Source organism: Callithrix jacchus, chromosome 11 (assembly GCF_049354715.1).
Source record: "Callithrix jacchus isolate 240 chromosome 11, calJac240_pri, whole genome shotgun sequence".
Classification (NCBI taxonomy): domain Eukaryota; kingdom Metazoa; phylum Chordata; class Mammalia; order Primates; family Cebidae; genus Callithrix; species Callithrix jacchus.
Genome location: NC_133512.1, coordinates 98,925,016 through 98,938,372, shown reverse-complemented (window position 1 = coordinate 98,938,372; position 13,357 = coordinate 98,925,016). Strand labels below are relative to the sequence as shown.

The following is a 13,357-nucleotide window of genomic DNA, read 5'->3' as shown; positions in this document are numbered from 1 at the left end:
GTGGAGTAAGTCAGTCAAGGCTGGCATTTTCCAGAGTGTGGAGTAAGTCAGTCAAGGCTGGCATTTTCCAGAGTGTGGAGTAAGTCAGTCAAGGCTGGCATTTTCCGGAGTGCGGAGTAAGTCAGTCAAGGCTGGCATTTTCCGAAGTGTGGAGTAAGTCAGTCAAGGCTGGCATTTTCCAGAGTGTGGAGTAAGTCAGTCAAGACTAGCATTTCCCGGAGTGTGGAGTAAGTCAGTCAAGACTGGCATTTTCCGGAGTGTGGAGTAAGTCGGTCAAGGCTGGCATTTTCCGGAGTGTGGAGTAAGTCAAGGCTGGCATTTTCCGGAGTGTGGAGTAAGTCAGTCAAGGCTGGCATTTTCCGGAGTGTGGAGTAAGTCAAGGCTGGCATTTTCCGGAGTGTGGAGTAAGTCAAGGCTGGCATTTTCCGGAGTGTGGAGTAAGTCAGTCAAGGCTGGCATTTTCCGGAGTGCGGAGTAAGTCAGTCATCGCTGGCATTTTCCAGAGTGTGGAGTAAGTCAGTCAAGGCTGGCATTTTCCAGAGTGTGGAGTAAGTCAGTCAAGGCTGGCATTTTCCAGAGTGCGGAGTAAGTCAAGGCTGGCATTTTCCGGAGTGTGGAGTAAGTCAGGGCTGGCGTTTTCTGGAAGGAGGGTGAGGGAGTGTGGCAGGGAAGCCATGCAGGCTGAGGGGTCAGGCCGCCAGGTGGGTGAAGCCTTGTACATGTGGGTCTGTAGCCCCTCTGCTGCTGAGAGTGAGTCATTCTTGCAAATAAAATAAGTATTAATGCTTATATGCATAACATACTTTACATAAATACTGTGAGTCGTTTTCCAAAAAAAGTAGTAAGTTTTGGTTCACGCCTGTAATCCCAACACTTTGGGTGGCTAAGGCAGGTGGATCACAAGGTCAGGAGATCCAGACCATCCTGGCCAACATGGTGAAACCCGTCTCTGCTAAAAATACAAAAATTAGCTGGGCGTAGTGGCATCACCTGTAGCCCCAGCTACTTGGGAGGCTGAGGCAGGAGAATCGCTTGAACCCAGGAGGCCGAGGTTGCAGTGAGCCGAGACTGCGCCACTGCACTCCAGCAGGGGCAACGGAGCGAGACAATGTCTCAAAAACATAAAACAAAAAACCAGCAAGTTTTGGAAGCAAATTGAGTCCTTAAAGTGGCAGTTTTGACACGCAATTCTTTGTAGGGCTGTTAACTTGTTAAGAGATCCTGCATGTTACCTTCTTTGAAAACCACCCAATAACGATTCTAGCGTTTTCCCGTGTTTGAATCCTTGCTGTAGGCTGAGCACTTTGTAAATACTGTAACAGAAGGAAGGCAGAGAGAAGAATATATGAATGTTGTGGAATAATTTGACACGAAATCTGAAGGTGATCTAAAATCTGAATTGGCAGAAGCAGTATCTATTTCAGTAGCAAAATCACAATTAGGTCAAGCAGAAAATGTTTTCATTGTTTAAAAGAAGCAAGCTTATATGAAGTAAGGTGTGGCCTAACGTGGAGGTGCTTTTGTTTCACTCTGAAGATTAAGACCATCCAGGTGAAGTAGAAGAAGGGTCCCTACGTCTGGGGTAGCCGTGGAACAGAGCAAGGCTGTCTGGTAGTGCAGTTAACGCTCTATGTGTTTCAACCTTTTTAAGATGGTAATTTTGAAATATTAAATATCTGCAGTATTGCCTTTCAATATTAATTATTTGGCAATTATTTTGCATTAAGTTCCCTTTTAATCTTTCCTCTTATCAAATGTTCATGTCAGGAAAAGACCATATTTATATATTATTGGACTTATAATCTTATCACAATATGTTCATAATAATAAACCTTGCATTTATTAATTATATAGCTCTTTTTTTAGAAAACGGGAAGCCTCTGATACTCTTTTATTTTTGTTTTTGAGATGGCGTCTCGCTCTGTTGCCCAGGCTGGAGTGCAGCGGCCTGGAGATTGCACAACTGCACTCCAGTCTGGGGACAGAGCAAGACTCATCTCAGAATCAGTCAGTCAATCAGAGTGAGACTCTGTCTCAAAATATGTAAATATATAATAAAAACAAGCAAATCAATCAAATGTCACTTAATAATGCTGAATAGGTAGACTTGGGGGGGTGTTGGTTTCTGGCACCTGAGTGTATCAGTGATGGAAACAGGCTTGCCCCTGCGCCTGGGTCTGTGCTTGGCTAGGGGTGGCCCAGAGCTCCCTCCCACCAGCCTTCCCAGCCCGGCTCCCACAGAGCCTAGAGCGAAGCCTGACTCTGCCGCCATTTCCTGGCAGTGTACTTAGCTCTGACAGTTCTTCATCTGTAGAATGGGGATGAAAACAGCACCTGCTTCCCAGTGTGGGCTGTCTCGGTCCCATGAAGGATGGTGGGGGCCTGCACTGTTCCCAGCAGCAGCACTGTTTTTCACATGAGCACTTAGCTCGGTCTCCTTTGCCTTCCATTCTTGCTGCCTTCCTTTGGCCACAGAAGCCCCCGGGCTGGCCTGTTGCATTTCCATATTGTTCCTTGGTCCAGGGATGCCCCATTGCTGCCCCACGCCACGCTCTACCCCTCTTCCTGCCCTGCTATCAGGCCCTGGCCCCAGCAGCACCACACAGATCTGAGTCTCCGGTTTGCAGGGGATGGGGGCCGCAGTCAGACTCCCTCCCTGAACCCCACTTTCCCTCTCGTTGCTGATGACACACCTCGCTGGCTGAATGCTCTTCTCCAGCTCAAACAGTCCAGAATTGCACTGGTTAACAAGGAGAAATTGGCAAAGCAGAGCTGTCACTTAGAAAATGCTGTTTTCATGATCTCTTTGAGTTTTCACTGTTTGTAATACAAGATCGAAATCAGTATTTAGAGTGTGGAGAATATATTGGTCTTTATTTTATATGTATAATCAGAATGTTCTGTGTGTTTCAATGATGGTACCAAAAGTATGTCTTAATCTTATTTCTTAACTTCGTAAAGGTATGTATAGCTTTTAGAATATTTTATATGCAGTAAACAACTTTTGTTTCTATTTCTGCCCCCGTTTAAGGACCCCAAAATGTATGTACAGACAGTGCTTGATGTTCATAAAAAATACAATGCCCTGGTAATGTCTGCATTCAACAATGACGCGGGTTTTGTGGCTGCTCTTGATAAGGTAGGCGTGTGGCGGTTGTGACTTGCTGTAGTATATCTGGATGGGGCGTTTGTCCCTAACTGTGCTCTGTGTAACACAGGCTTGTGGTCGCTTCATAAACAACAATGCGGTTACCAAGATGGCCCAGTCATCCAGTAAATCCCCTGAGTTGCTGGCTCGATACTGTGACTCCTTGTTGAAGAAAAGGTATTAAATGACCCTGTGTTTTCTTAGTATGCCTGTTTAAAATGTCAGCTTTAAAATTTACATTTTACATACATTAAATTGCAAGTTTTGTCCCTTATGAGAAAATGCTTAAACATCGTCATCTTCCCAGTTGAAAATCTGCTTTCCCTCCCCCTGGCTGTTTTTAAAACAGAAGCATCTCATTATATTGTGGGACCTTGGTTATTCTTCATCCAGTACTAACCAGTGTCACTTGAGCATGTAGTTGCAGAAATCTGAAGTAAAATATTAGCAAGCCAGCGTTGTCAGTTCATAATAATTCTTCAAAACATAGTGCAGCTTCCTGGGAACCCAGCAGTACCAAGTCTGATGTGATTTACTGTATTAACAGAGAACCGTGTAAAAACGATGTGGCCTTTTGGGTAAATGATGGGAAGACATTTGATGAAGGTCTGTTACAGCTTTCTCTTAACCCAGTTTACCCAAGGCCAGCGAGAAACTGAGTATTTTATGGTTTTTTTCCTGTTTATTGCAGTAAACAGAAATATTTATTCTGGTTTAATGTTAATTTAACAACTGTGGTGAGATCCTCTCCAGAAATGAAAAGGGACTTTAAATTGGAATGCCTCTCATGACTTGGTTTCATTTTTGGGGGGCCACATATTATGACTAAGGAGATATTCTATTGGGTCTTCAGTTTGTTTGACAGAACACTTAGTGTCCTTTTTTTTTTTTTTTTTTTTTAAGACAGTCTTACTCTGTTGCTCAGGCTGGAGCGCAGTGGCACGATCTCGGCTCACTGCAACCTTGCAGCGTCCACCTCCTGTGTTTAAGCAATTCTCGTGCCTTAGTCTCCAGAGTAGCTGGGACTACAGGCATGCCACCATGCCCGGCCAAATTTTTTGTTTGTTTTTGAAAAGGAGTCTTGCTCTGTCACTCAGGCTTGTGTGCAGTGGCGTGATCTCAGCTCACTGCAGCCTCAGCCTCCCGAGTAGCTTTTTTTTTTTATAATTATTTTTTTATTTTTAGTAGAGACGAAGTTTCACCACGTTGGCCAGACTGGTCTCGAACTCCTGACCTCAAGTGATCCACCCACCTCAGCCTCTGAAAGTGCTGGGATTATAGGCATGAGCCACTGTGCCTGGCCTTAGAGTCCTTTTTATCTGTTGTCTTTTCATGAATGGCCCTCATCAAGCCTTCTGCTTATTAGTTAAGGTCACTGGCGCAGACAGAATGGCAGAGACATTTCCACAGCATCTCTTGAACAGCATGCGTTGTACGAGTGGAATCCAGGCAGCACTAAGTTGAACTGCTCCAAGGGAAGAGGAACCCACTTGACCTAAGAGTGTGCAGAATAGGGGTGGGCTTTCTGAACCAACTGTTCTCAAGTTGGAGACACCTCTTCAGAGGTTGTGTGGTGGCTGATTCATTTTATATGAATTAGGGGGTCTTGTTCATAAAGCAGTCTTGTAGAAAGGCCTGTACAAAAATTCATCTACCTGTAAGTCACCTTTGAATTATCATTTGTTCATAGGATGACTCAGTTGTTAGAGAACAGTCATCTCTTTTGTAGATAAAACTACAAACAGCACTTTGGTAGGAACTGAAACCCCTTCATTACTTTAAATGATCGGGTCATGGAAAGGAATCTGTGCGCCTTTTTGTTTCTTCAAAGTTAAGTTACAGCAGACTAGAAAGCAGTTGGAAAAGTGAATTTCCTTAAATTTTCTTTTTCTTTTTTTTTTTTTTTTTGAGATGGAGTTTCGCTCTTGTTACCCAGGCTGGAGTGCAATGGCACGATCTCGGCTCACCGCAACCTCCGCCTCCTGGGTTCAGGCAGTTCTCCTGCCTCAGCCTCCCGAGTAGCTGGGATTACAGGCACACGCCACCTTGCCCAGCTAATTTTTTGTATTTTTAGTAGAGATGGGGTTTCACCATGTTGACCAGGATGGTCTCGATCTCTTGACCTCGTGATCCACCCACCTCGGCCTCCCAAAGTGCTGGGATTATAGGTGTGAGCCACCGTGCCTGACCAAATTTTCTTTAAGTGGATGATCTTAAAGGAAAACTTCCTTCAGAATGTTTTTGGAAATGTTTTATAAATATCTCCTGTTGGTTTCCATCTTGGATATTCTAAATGATTATTTCATAACCTGTTCTTCAGTCATGAGGTTATAGTATGAGATTGCCAGTTTGCTATAGGTAAGGAAAGTCAGCCTTCCCTCTTCCTCCTTACTAATCTGATGAGAACTGATCTTTTGAATGCTTGAACTTGCAGTCTGACTAAGGGGTGCTTGTTTAAATGTCCTGACGTTTTAAAACACCGTACCTTTTTAAAATTTCCAGTTCCAAGAACCCAGAGGAGGCAGAACTAGAAGACACACTCAATCAAGTGGTAAGGTGCTTCATAATCGTTCCTGTTCTTAATGGCTGTATTTTTCACAAGTTGTTTGTGATGTTATTTATAGAGGGCCTCTGAAATGTGAAACGTGATAGTCATTGATTTTATTCTGAATCTATGGTTTCACTCCCTGAATTGAGTTACTACTTTTAGCATTTGTACTTTCGTCATTAATAGTCAGTCCAGCTCACTGTGAATTCAGAGATTCACAAAACTTTGAAGACTCTGGGCAGAGTTTTTGCCATCATAAACGTTGCCGTACAGACCTGCCTAAAGCCAGGGGCACATCTTGGCTCCTGGCTTGTGGCCGGTGACAGTCAGCTCTGTACTGTCGGCTTGTGAGTGGCCGGTGACAGTCAGCTCTGCACTGTCGGCTTGTGAGTGGCCGGTGACAGTCAGCTCTGCACTGTCGGCTTGTGAGTGGCCGGTGACAGTCAGCTCTGCACTGTCGGCTTGTGAGTGGCCGGTGACAGTCGTCTCTGCACTGTCGGCTTGTGAGTGGCCGGTGACAGTCAGCTCTGCACTGTCGGCTTGTGAGTGTGCTGCTTAAGTGTGTTGTCTCGGTGACTTTGCCAGATGGTTGTCTTCAAGTACATAGAGGACAAAGACGTGTTTCAGAAGTTCTATGCGAAGATGCTGGCCAAGAGGCTCGTCCATCAGAACAGTGCAAGTGACGATGCCGAAGCCAGCATGATCTCCAAGTTAAAGGTGAGTTCATCTTTTCCTGAAAAATCGCAGCTTCTGAGTCAGTATTAAAACAGTTCTTAGTCTCTACAGGTTATGAGGCAGGCAGAGGAGTTTGTGCAGGAGTTTGTACAAGAAGCTCTGCCACTGCTCTTCTGAAAACCTCCCACACCTCTCGCTCTACTCTCTTGGGCCCCAGTGCCTTCCTGACTCCTTCCCCACCCTGCTATGGGGCTTCCACGCTACCCAGGCCTGGCTGGGCTCTGTTCACCATCTGTGCAGCCTCTCCTGCCTCCCGCACCTTTGGCCTTAGACCACATACACGTTGTGCTGGCCCAGAGCTGAGCGGAGGTTTCGTTTGCTCTGGGCTCGGTTACTTTGCTATCGCACAGTTCTTAAAGCTCGCCCCTGTGTGTTGGTGCTGTCAAGTGCTCTTATTTGACTTGGAGCATATTTTACTTTAACCAGAAATTATGTGGGTATCTTTGTCAGCTTGGGCTGCCATCACAGAATACCATAGACCAGGTGGCTTAAACAACAGAAATAGTTTCTCACAGTTCTGGAAGCTGCAAGTCCAAGACCAAGGTGCCAGCTGATTTGGCTCCTGGGGCAGGCCCTCTTCCTGCTTTGCAGGCAGCCACCCACCTTCTTGCTGTGCCTTCACGTGTAGAGAGTGCAGAGCTCTTGTGCATCTCTTACAGCCACACCCATCCCATCGTGAGGGCCCACCCTCAAGACCTCATCACCTCCAAATAGCATCGCATTGGAGGTTTGGGCTTCAACATAGGGATTTTGGGGGGACACAGTTCAGTTTCTGGTAAGAGATAGTGACAAATTATTTCATCGTTGTATTCTACCATAGTGTCAGAATACCTTGGTCTTACATGCCCAGAAATCGCGTGTGTATGAACTTCACTGTACAACATAGATCTGTGGGGTTTTTTGAGAGTGTGTTAATTTTAATCCATGCATATTTATACTGTAACATAGAACAAAATGTGGCTAGCTTTGCTAGTAGTTCCGTATAGTTAAGTATATGTGGTGTACTGTGATTTCTCTAAGATTCCCTTGTGTACATTTGTATTTTTGTACAAATTAAGACAGTTACCTGGGTTCTTTTCAGCAAGCTTGTGGTTTCGAGTATACCTCTAAACTTCAGCGGATGTTCCAAGACATTGGCGTGAGCAAAGATCTGAACGAGCAATTCAAAAAGCACCTGACAAATTCCGAACCCCTGGACTGTGAGTACCTGCGTGTCTGTGCCTTGCTCTCACAGGCAGAGTTCTTTGTAGCAAACGAAGAAATGACAAAGTATTAAGTAAAGACGGGAGGGGCTTTGTCAGAAATTCAAGAACTGAGAAACAGGAGATTCCTCCCAAAGGCGCTTCCCACCTCCCCCAACTCCTGTGTGACAGTAGGAGATGGCGATTCCTGAAGCACTGTCAGCTCTCCTGCGGCAAGGCCACCACCTGTTGGGATCTAGGGGAGGACCCACAAGCTGGGTTTCCTGTTGAAAACCTTAGCTTGGATCTATTCTAGCACTCACTTGGCCTGCGTAGGTAACAGTCAAGCTGAAGACTTGTGGCTTCAGATTGGGATTAGGGATCAGTAGAGGCAGGGTGTCGGGGTTCATTTCTCCAGGAGTGGCAGCTGGGCTGGTTTTTAAGGTCTTGCGATAGCAGTAGGATAGCAGATTTCTGCTTACATCATCTTTTGATAATCTTTGTCTTTTTAAATGAAAAATGGAGAACTTTATTTTTTCCAAACCAGAAATACAATTCCATTGTTAAACTGGACAGTTCTGTCAGTTGGCTTTTTAACTATCTGCAAAGATGAAATTACTGTTATAATTTATAGATCACGTCTGTCTTTTCACAGTAATAAGTGATATACGCACTGTAATGAAGTTCGCGGTCTTCTGCTTGTGAGTTTCTGTGAGCTTGGGGCTGTGATGATGCTGGGCCTGGCAGGCACAGGCATGGCTCGAGTGGACTGAGTGATTCAGGACAGAAAAGCAAAGGAGGGGAAGCAGGGCAGGCATGTGACAGCAGAATTCCAAGATGGAAGCAAAATGAAGACTGTCACTCTTTGGAATAAAAGAATATCTGGCTTTTGCACCTTTTGCTAATTTTAATTGAATAAAATATTCAATTCTTAATTTTATATTCAAGGAGGATTTTTATTTAATGTGCTTTTTAATAAAGAGCAACACATTTGAAATGATTGATTTTTTTCAATTTATAAACCAATTAATGGATTCCAGAATGTTCACTCTCCCCTCTCTTCCACTCCCCAGTGGATTTCAGCATTCAAGTCCTGAGCTCCGGGTCCTGGCCCTTCCAGCAGTCTTGTACATTCGCCTTGCCATCAGAGGTAAGGACGGGTTTGTCTGCCGTCCCATTAGTGCTCAGTGGAGGGTGGGGCAGGGCGGCCTTCGCTGTCTCGCTGTGGAAGGGGACAGGCCTGCAGCTGTCCTTCCTGCCCGCTGGTTGTGTCACAGTGAACCGCAGGGGCAGCACTCAGGGAAGAGCCCTGTGTGGTGGGGCAGGTCTGGGTGTCTAAAGGTGGGCTGTCTGTTCCAACCCTACAGACCTGTCTTTATCTTGTAAAGTAGAACGTAATTCGTTCTGTAATGAACACCTTGATGAACCTGCTGGTCTTGAAGCACAAACCTTTTTTAAGATTGTACCTTCCAGTGCTTAAAGTGCTTTACAAGAGAGGCAGACACCACCTGGGTTTGTATTTTACTTTCATGTAAGCGTTGACTTTGCACTGTAAGCTTGGAACAGTGCATTTCACTTAGAAAGGCTGCCTGTAGGACGTCGTGAGGGCTGTATTCCATATAACGCTGTCCTTTCCTCTAGCTGGAACGCAGTTACCAGCGATTCACAGCTTTCTACGCCAGCCGCCACAGTGGCCGAAAACTGACATGGTTATATCAGTTGTCTAAAGGAGAACTGGTAACTAACTGCTTCAAAAACAGATACACTTTGCAGGTAAGATCACCTTTATATCTCAAAATTGTTTTCCATTCTAAGTGATCATAAGGCAGATTATAGAAATCATTATCAGCCAACCCAGCAGCAGAATCTAGAGTGCAGCTTCTGGAGGAATAGTGGCGAGTTTCAAGCATGGAGTTGTAAGAGTCAGATGAGCCAAATTCCAGTTCTTTCTGCCTGGGGAGCAAGTTATTTAATGATTGTGAGCCTCAGTTTTCTCCTCCACTAATGGGGGTGTTAATGCTTATACTTGGGAGTTGACATGACAATTAAATGATGTATTTAGGAAGTGTTTGGCACGGCTCCTTCCTGACACATCAGGTGTTGGGTAGTGGCTTAAAAAGCTGGAGTCGCGTGCATTGCACTATAACAGCTTTGACAGAGCAGTCTCACATTAATAACACTCAGTGCTTACAGCAATATTGAGTACAAACTAATTGAAAACTATGAAACCAAGGATATGTCCATTTTGTAGATGAGAAGACTGAGGCTTGGGTTAATTTCAGTGAACTTCTCTGAATCCTAGCTTGTATGTTTCTGAGCCAGAATTTCAGTTAAGGTCTTTTCTCTTAAAGCCTAGGCTTGGCTGGTGTGGTGGCTCATACTTGTAATCCTAACACTTTGGGAGGCTGAGGCCAGAGGATTGCTTGAGGCTAGGCATTTGAGATGAGCCTGGGCAGCATAGCAAGACGCTATCTCTAGATATTTTTTAAAGTAAAAAGAAAAAAAAAAAAGTCCAGGTTCTTTGTGCTTCCACTTTTGTGCAGAGTGGGCTTTGCAAGTAATGGCATATTTTAATCTCTGGTTTCACCGGTCAACTTCTAAGAACAATCGCAGGTCTATGTTTAAATATTAAGAAACTTCACAGTGGGTTCTACAGACTCAAGCTGCTCATTAATTTAAACTTTTGGTAACTCTACTCTGATTTAAAATTGTTAAAATGCATAGTATTGTTATGCTGGCTCCAGAGGTCTTTATCAACTTGAATGTTTCTTAACTATACAATTGAAATTTTGTTTTATATATCCCAAATATACAAAGAAGAATCTGTGTGATCTACTGTAGTACCTGGAATTTCAGTGCCTGGTTTTTGACATGGCGGAGGCTTTAGCCTAGGGTGTGTCTGCCATGTTAAGGCAGCCAAGAGCTAGCCCACTAGAAAACATTAGCAACACACTCGTTGCCTTGTATCTCTGTTCACGGCCCTGGAAGCACCACTGTCTGTGGGCCTCCCCGAAACAGGCATGTGATGTTTTTTGTTTGTTCTCTTCACTGCCCAAGGTCTTGCCTAGGCAAGCAATGATTGACGGTCATGGGTCACGACTTGTTGCTGTCGATTATGCAAGAAAAGAGGGAGAAGACAGGAAGGAGTCCTCAGGGGTGTTTATTCGCAGGCACACACTCAGCAATCAGGAACCAATACGTGCTACCTGTCTTTTAGAAGATAATGTAGGGCCAGGCGCCATAGCTCATGCCTGTAATCCCAGCACTTTGGGAGGCTGAGGCAGGCAGATCACAAGGTCAAGGGTTCAAGACCAGCTTGACCAACACGGTGAAACCCCATCTCTACTAAAAATACAAAACTTAGCTGGGCATGGTGGCAGGCATCTATAATCCCAGCTACTTGGGAGGCTGAGGCAAGAGAATCACTTGAACTTGGGAAGCAGAGGCTGCAGTGAACCAAGAAAAATTAAAAAAAGATACTTTAATGCACTTATCATTTCATACTTTAACAGTAAAGTACTTAGGATTAATAAACCAAATATAGTTTGATATTTGTGTTGTTACATCAATAATGTGCCATAAAACAATTTTCCTTAGCCCGTGTGCCAAAAACAGATTTGGAGATTGATGCTTAACATGTCCATATAGCCAGGCGTGGTGGCTCACACCTGTAATCCCAGCACTTTGGGAGGCCGAGGCGGGTGGATCACAAGGTCAAGAGATCGAGACCATCATGGTCAACATGGTGAAACCCCATCTCTACTAAGAATACAAAAAATTAGCTGGGCATGGTGGCACGTGCCTGTAATCCCAGCTACTCGGGAGGCTGAGGCAGGAGAATTGCCTGAACCCAGGAGGCGGAGGTTGCAGTGAGCCGAGATCGCGCCATTGCACTCCAGCCTGGGTAACAAGAGTGAAACTCCGTCTCAAAAAAGAAAACAAAAAAACAAAAACACATGTCCATATATAGCAGGTGTGTGAATATGTGATCTTTTCTGTAAATGAGTGAGGACATATCTGCAGTATGTATCCACATAGACAATACATTTTTTAAAAATTCAAATTATTTTAATGTTTGAAAACATGGAAAATGACTTCACTTTGGGAAATGTTGCATTGCAGTGGCATCGCCACATCTCATATTCCCTTTTAAATAGATCTGCTTTTTTTTTGTACTTGTTTAAAGAATTTGTTTCATAAATAAGTTCTTCAAACTTAGGCTGTATATTTTTGGAGGTGTTTCCATGTATTTAAACGTTCCTCCTTTTCCTTTTACATGGGGGGCCTCGAAGGCATCCACATTCCAGATGGCCATCCTGCTTCAGTACAACACGGAGGATGCCTACACCGTGCAGCAGCTGACGGACAGCACGCAGATTAAAATGGTATCTTACTGCAGCCTCTTCGTCGCATCAAGTTGCCATTTCCTCGTTCTCATGGATATTGTTAGGAACGATAAGGGCATCGCTAATTTGAAATAGATGTTTTACCTCATGAATATAAATATGCTCTTATTCCGGGATTTTAATACGCATTACAAAAAGCTTAATTTTAGAACTCAGCGTTGAGCCAGGCATGGTGGCACATGCCTGTAGTCCCAGCTTCTCAGGAGGCTGAGGCGGGAGGATCACTTGAGCCTGGGAGGTCAAGGCTGCCATGAGCTATGAGCATGCCACTGTACTCCAGCCTGGGTGACAGAGAGAGACCCTGTCTCCTAAAAGTAAAACTCAGTGTAACACACACCCATATGCTTTTCTCTCATTCATTTAACCAGTTCTTAACTGTTTCTCCAGCTAGGCTCTTTAACTAAGCTTAACTTTAGTGTTATTTTTCCTGCTACTCATATTTTTTATTGAGGTATATTTCAGATAACACAATTTCACATAACATAAAAGTCGCTGTTTTAAAAGTGTACAAAGTGGTTTTTAGGATATTCACTAGCTTATGCGACTACCACCATTATCCAATTCCAGAATGTTTTATCACCCCAGAAAGAAACCCGCACCCATTAGCAGTAACTACCCGTTAACCCCCAGCCCCAGCAACCATTAATTTACTATCAACTTGCCTACTCCAGAAATTTCATATAAAACAAGTCATGTAACATGTGACTTTCTGGCCCTACTTTTTTCCATTTGGTGTGTACTGTTTTCAAGGTTTGCCCATGTTACAGCATGTGTTAGCACTTTGTTTCTTTTTGTGGCCAAACTCAGTGTGTAGATGGACCACATTTTATTTGTTCATCAGTTGATGTACAATGGAGTTGTTTCCACCTTTTGGTTATTATGAACAGTATGGTTATGAATACATGTTTTCAGTTTTCTTGGATATAGAATTGCTGAGTCATGTAATAACTGAATTTTTGGAGAAACTGCCAGACTTCCATATTGGCTGTTTCCATTCATATTCTCACCAACAGCATATGAACAGCTTTCAGTTTCTCCATGTCCTCACCAACATTTGTTATTTTCCTTTTTTAAAAAAATTATAGCCATCCCAGTGGATATGAAGTAGTATCTTGTGGTTTTTGACTTGAGTTTCTCTTAAGAGCTAATGGTGTTTAGAGTCTTTTTTGTGTTTATTGGTCATTTATATATCTTCTTTGGAGAAATGTTTGATCAAATTCTTTGCCCATTTTTCAATTGGGTTATTTGTTTTTTTGTTATTGTAAGAATTCTTTTTTTATTCTACATACTAGATCCTTATCAAATATGTAATTTATAATTACTTTCTTCCATTCTATGG

At 43.7% G+C, this 13,357-nt stretch overlaps 1 protein-coding gene across 7 annotated transcripts in view; it reads left to right on the top strand.

The window, feature by feature from the left end:
• The window catches only part of CUL1 (cullin 1), a 106,124-nt gene that overhangs the window by 86,932 nt on the left and 5,835 nt on the right, over positions 1-13,357 (top strand). For all 7 annotated transcript variants that reach the window (XR_013524174.1, XR_013524173.1, XR_013524175.1 and 4 more), the window contains exons 10-17: positions 3,032-3,139; positions 3,219-3,325; positions 5,651-5,699; positions 6,282-6,413; positions 7,513-7,630; positions 8,686-8,762; positions 9,254-9,385; positions 11,905-11,997. Coding sequence is in view for 4 of the 7 variants with exons in the window: in XM_035254495.3 (XP_035110386.1) it covers positions 3,032-3,139; positions 3,219-3,325; positions 5,651-5,699; positions 6,282-6,413; positions 7,513-7,630; positions 8,686-8,762; positions 9,254-9,385; positions 11,905-11,997 (816 nt within the window). In the remaining 3 variants the exon portion in view is untranslated. The remainder of the gene's footprint in view (positions 1-3,031; positions 3,140-3,218; positions 3,326-5,650; positions 5,700-6,281; positions 6,414-7,512; positions 7,631-8,685; positions 8,763-9,253; positions 9,386-11,904; positions 11,998-13,357) is intronic.